Source organism: Lipotes vexillifer, unplaced genomic scaffold, assembly GCF_000442215.2.
Source record: "Lipotes vexillifer unplaced genomic scaffold, Lipotes_vexillifer_v1.1 scaffold1378, whole genome shotgun sequence".
NCBI lineage: Eukaryota > Metazoa > Chordata > Mammalia > Artiodactyla > Lipotidae > Lipotes > Lipotes vexillifer.
In genome coordinates, this window is record NW_006775104.1 from 1048440 (window position 1) to 1053424 (window position 4985).

Here is a 4985-nt window from a genome sequence, read left to right on the forward strand (position 1 = left end):
CTTTCCCTTTGCTTAAATTACTCTTTTAGTTTACCAAACTGTAGCACTGTCTAGAAAGGATCATCTTTTTTTTCTTTTTTGTGGTTAGCAGCTGTTAACCAGTACAAGGTTTTTGCTCTGTTGGCACAGTGCTCAAAATACACAAAAACCAAACTCAGCACTTGCTTTCTTTTCCATCTCTCCATAAGTGAGATAATCATAACTAGAACTTTAGGAATCTATTACAGCATGTTAACTGGTATCTATGTATCATTTTAACTTTAGCATACATTATCTTACTATTTGGTGTTACTGTCTTCTGGGGCTTGGGCTCCTTACTTTCTGTCTGGTACCTGCCTGATCACTGAGCGTCTGTGGAGTCATGCTCACCCACCCTGTTGCATACTGGGAGGAAGGAGGCAGAAAGGCAGTTCCAGAAATGCATTGAGATCTTGCTTGAGAGTGCTCCTGACACTCAAAGAAAAAAGACATTTTTTTAATAAGAAGCAACTTTTTACATTTTGATAACTGTGTTGAATGCTGTGGGCATGTGACCTACTTTCAGTATCATGTATATATTTCTGCCCTCACCTTGGGGAAATAAACTGCTACAGGCAGAATATTTTGAGCTTTGATTGCCCGTATCAAGGCCAGGTGTTCTTTCACATATTTCACATTATAATAGGCATCCAGCAGCTCTTATCCGCAGTAGGTGTCTGTTCTGTATTTGGGTGGCAGGAATTATCTTACCTGTCAGACAATGCTTGTACATCCAAGCAACAGTGCTGTACAGCAGCTAAAATTCAAGGACAGAAAAAGTTTGTGGACTGAATAAATAGTTATCAACTGACACCAATTAGGCATTGCTGTCCTAAGCTGTTTGGTAAAATGTTTATGTAGGGTGCTTTTTTATAGTGAACAAGAGCAAGAAAATATTCTTCATTTGTATTTGTTTAGTAACAGGCTTATTTTGTTGTTGGTGGTGTTTTGTTTTTTTTTAATTTTAAAATTGTGTGTCCATTTATGGTTTTTAACTTGTCTTAGATAATTTGCTTTAAGATTTTGTCTCTTAAATACAGATACACAACATTCTCAGTAGAGTTTCACATAGAGTGAGTTAATAAAGGAGCAAAGTAAGTCATGTTAATTCTAAAGCTTTGAATTTTAAGAAGTGTTTGAAGTTTATTAATTTATGTTGGATGATGCCGTCTGCTGGCAAAGGCATAATATTGTAGCTCCTCTTTATCAGAGATTGTGAAAACCATCCCTTGAAAAGTGAATGAGTGCCAATGCTTGGGAACTATGAGTGTAAAATCTGAGAATTCCTCAAACCAGACAATTCTTATCTTATGGGACCAAAAGAAACCCAGGAGCAGAAGAGAGACCTAGGAATCAGGAGGAAAGGAAGAGCAATGTGCTGGATGGCCGTGGGCTGCCTGTGATCTCACCCTTCATCATTTTAGATTTCAAAGTTAAACTATTTTAGGAGGATGCTTTTCCATTTGATTTATTATAAAATTGTATTTCCACTAAGAAATTTTTTTTTTTACAGAAATGTTTATTAACCAATTTGTTGTAGCTCATATATTCAGGGAGTGAAGAATAATTGTTACTGCATGTCACCTCAGAGGGGACATGGTTAGAGATATTTTATTGATAGCAGTTGGGAAGATTTGTGAATATGAAATATTTATTTGTCCATATTAAGACTTTGTAGCCATTTGGTAATAGATATAACATTTATTGAGTTCTCACTATGTGCTAGACATTGATAATTTACATGTGCTATTTACTTTTCACAACAATCTTATGAAATAGGTAATGCTCTTATCATTTTTCTGATGAGGAAGAGGAGGCCAAGAGAGGTTGAATAATTTGCCAGAAGTTATTCAGCTAGTAACTGTTAGAGCTCACATTCAGGCCAAGGAAGTATGTTCACAGCAATAGATTATCTCAAAAGGAAGAGTATAGCCCAAGTCAAAATGGAAGCATCCAATATCTCCAACCATTTTCATAGTCAAATATTAATTTAGTAGTATTTTTCTATCTTTATTGGTTATAATATTTCATCTGCCTTTAACTTTTTGCTTTTACTTGTAAGTTTTATGCTTTTAGCAATGTTTTTATTTTCAATAAATTGTATATGTATTTGGGTAATTCCATACCATTTAAAAAATTTTAACTGTTTTCACTTTTTAAATAATTAAGGAGTAACTTTCATAAAGCAAGTGCATAAATCTCAATAAATTTTTGCATATGGGGTACACCCATATAGTCACCACCCAGATGAAAATATAGAACATTTTCAGTACCCTACCAGGCTCCTACCCCTCAGTATTCTCACTACCACCTATCTCCTCATCCTAGAGTAACCACTTTTCTGACTTCTATCTCCATTGGATAGCTCTATTATCTTTGAACTTCATGTAAATGCAGTTGTACACTATGTAGTCTTGTGTCTGACTCTCACACAACATCATATCTGTTAATTTCATATAGGTAGTTTGAGTATATCAGTAATTTGTTCTTTTCCATTGCTGTATAGTTTCAGATGACTATACCGCAATTCATCCATTTCTACTATTTATGGCTATTTGGGTGTTTTCAGTTTTTGGCTACTGCAAATAAAGCTGTTGTGAGCATTCTCGTACACATCTTTTAGTATAGGGGTCCCCAACTCCTCCGCCCACAGCCTCTTAGGAACCGGGACGCACAGCAGGAGGTGAGCCACAGGCGAGCCAGCAAAGCTTCCTCTGCCGCTCCCCATGGCTCCCCACTGCCCCCCACCACTCCCCATCACTTCCCATGGCTCCCCATCACTCCCCATGGCTCGCATTACAGCCTGAACCATTCCCCCGCCTGCCCCGGTCTGTGGAAAAATTGTCTTCCACGAAACCGGTCCCTGGTGCCAAAAAGGATGGGGACCACTGTTTTAGTAGACATAAACACTCATTTCTGTTAGGTATATACCCAGAAGTGTAATTGCTGTGTCATAGAATATATATTTAGCTTTGGTAAGCTTTTGCCAAAAGCTGTATATTTTTCTAAACTTAACTTTGTACTCTGATAACCTGTGATCTACCAAGAACACTCTCATTTCTATTAATAGTCTTTGAAAAAACATTTGGGAAGGGGATCTTATTAGACAAAGAAATAGATTTTGATAGTGATCTATAGAGTAGTGCTATGTAGAAAACTGTTGTTTTTCATGTATTAGTTTACTAATACCAGGTTTCTACTTTGTACTGCTTTGTACATAGATTAATACAAGAGTCTGTGGGAGAAAGTAATGAAGTATAAATACAGTCCTGCCTAAAGAAGCTAATAGTTTAGTCAGGTAGACAAGAGAATGAAAGATAAGCAATATAGTACAATATGCAAGTGATATATGATTTGTATAGACAATTTGTGCTCTGGGATGGTGAAGAGCAGTCACTAGACTAGAATGACTTGAAAGGCTTCGTGGGAGAGAGAAGCCTTCAGATGAGCTTTGGTGAGTAGGTAGAATTGAATTGGAAAGAATGGTTCATCGTGAGTAATGTTTTGGGAAAGTGAGAAAAGCTTGTTTTAGGTGTCTAAAATGGCCTGACTGGAATGAAAAATTTCTTAGTTGAGAGTGATGGGAAGATGGTTGGAAAAGTATGTTGTGGTTAAGCTTTGGAGACTTTAAATGTCAGGTTAAGGTCTTGTCTGAGAGCCCAATGTGTAGATTAAATCTACTTTTATTCTCACTCTAAAAGCTCTGATTTATTTATCATTATCATTATTATTACTATTGTCAAAGCATCAGAATTGTACAAGGTTATCTGTCTTTTCTATTGCATTCCCCCTCTCAAGGGCATGAACTGGACAAGGAGCAAGGTGAAAGAGTTTTACTGGATTTTAGAGAGAAGTAAACCCCTAAGAGAAGTCTTTATAATTGGAGAGATTTTATTAGTAGTGTTTAATAAAGATTTTAAAGACATAGTGTAGATGATTTTTGACTGGAGAACCTAATTCATTACTTACTTTAAAAAAATCATTTGAGGGCTTCCCTGGTGGCTCAGTGGTTGAGAGTCCACCTGCCGATGCAGGGGATACGGGTTCGTGCCCCGGTCCTGGAAGATCCCACATGCCGCGGAGCGGCTGGGCCCGTGAGCCATGGCCGCTGAGCCTGCACGTCCGGGGCCTGTGCTCCGCAACGGGAGAGGCCACAACAGGGAGAGGCCCGGGTACCGCAAAAAAAAAAAAAAAAAAAAAATCATTTGAGGTGATTTTCTTTAGGGGTGGTAGCTACTTCTGAGAGTCCTTTTTTCCCTAATATCTTATGGTAAAGGTTTTTGAAGAATCGTATTTCAAGAACTTTTTTCCCTTCTTCCACATTAGTATCTTCAGATAATAAGAAACAGATTCCTAATGATGCTTCTGCTGAAAGTGAAAGAGACTCGTCAGATATACCACAAAATTGGTCACTACAAGATCATTATAGAATGTATTCACCCATAATATACCAAGCCCTCTGTGAGCATGTGCAGACTCAAATGTCACTGATGAATAACTTGGCTTCAAAGAGCAACCCTAAAGGAATTCCTACTGTACCTTGCCACACTGTGTCTGGTTCTGGTTAGTATGAATGACGTTTTAAAAAGCATGATTATAAGCTCTAATTAAGTTGCCTGGTAATTGTATAAGCAGTATGAGATGTGAATGACTTTATTTTCCCTTTTCCCTTTTAGAATCTCAGGCATCTCCATATTCTAATTATAGCTTATCCACCTCTACCCCAGTCCAGTTACCTCAGCAACCACCCTGCCCTCCAGTGGTTCATTCTGTGAGTACAGTTTATATACTATATAAGTAGTAATTTGCTTTTAGAAATTGTCATCTTGAGAGAAAATTGAATTTGCTGATTGTATCTTAATGCCCTAGGATGTAAAGACCAATTATTTTTTCAAGTTATTTTGTATTAGAAAAGTTTTACCTATTAATTGGGGGAGGGGGAAAGGGTGAAGGGGGAAAGGGAAAGA

At 37.5% G+C, this 4985-nt stretch overlaps 1 protein-coding gene across 1 annotated transcript in view; it reads left to right on the top strand.

Moving 5' to 3' along the window:
• Window positions 1–4985, top strand: part of CCDC14 (coiled-coil domain containing 14) — a 44839-nt gene that overhangs the window by 12367 nt on the left and 27487 nt on the right. Inside the window, 2 exon segments of the mRNA XM_007449711.1 lie at window positions 4345–4581; window positions 4695–4789. Coding sequence (XP_007449773.1) covers window positions 4345–4581; window positions 4695–4789 — 332 coding nt within the window.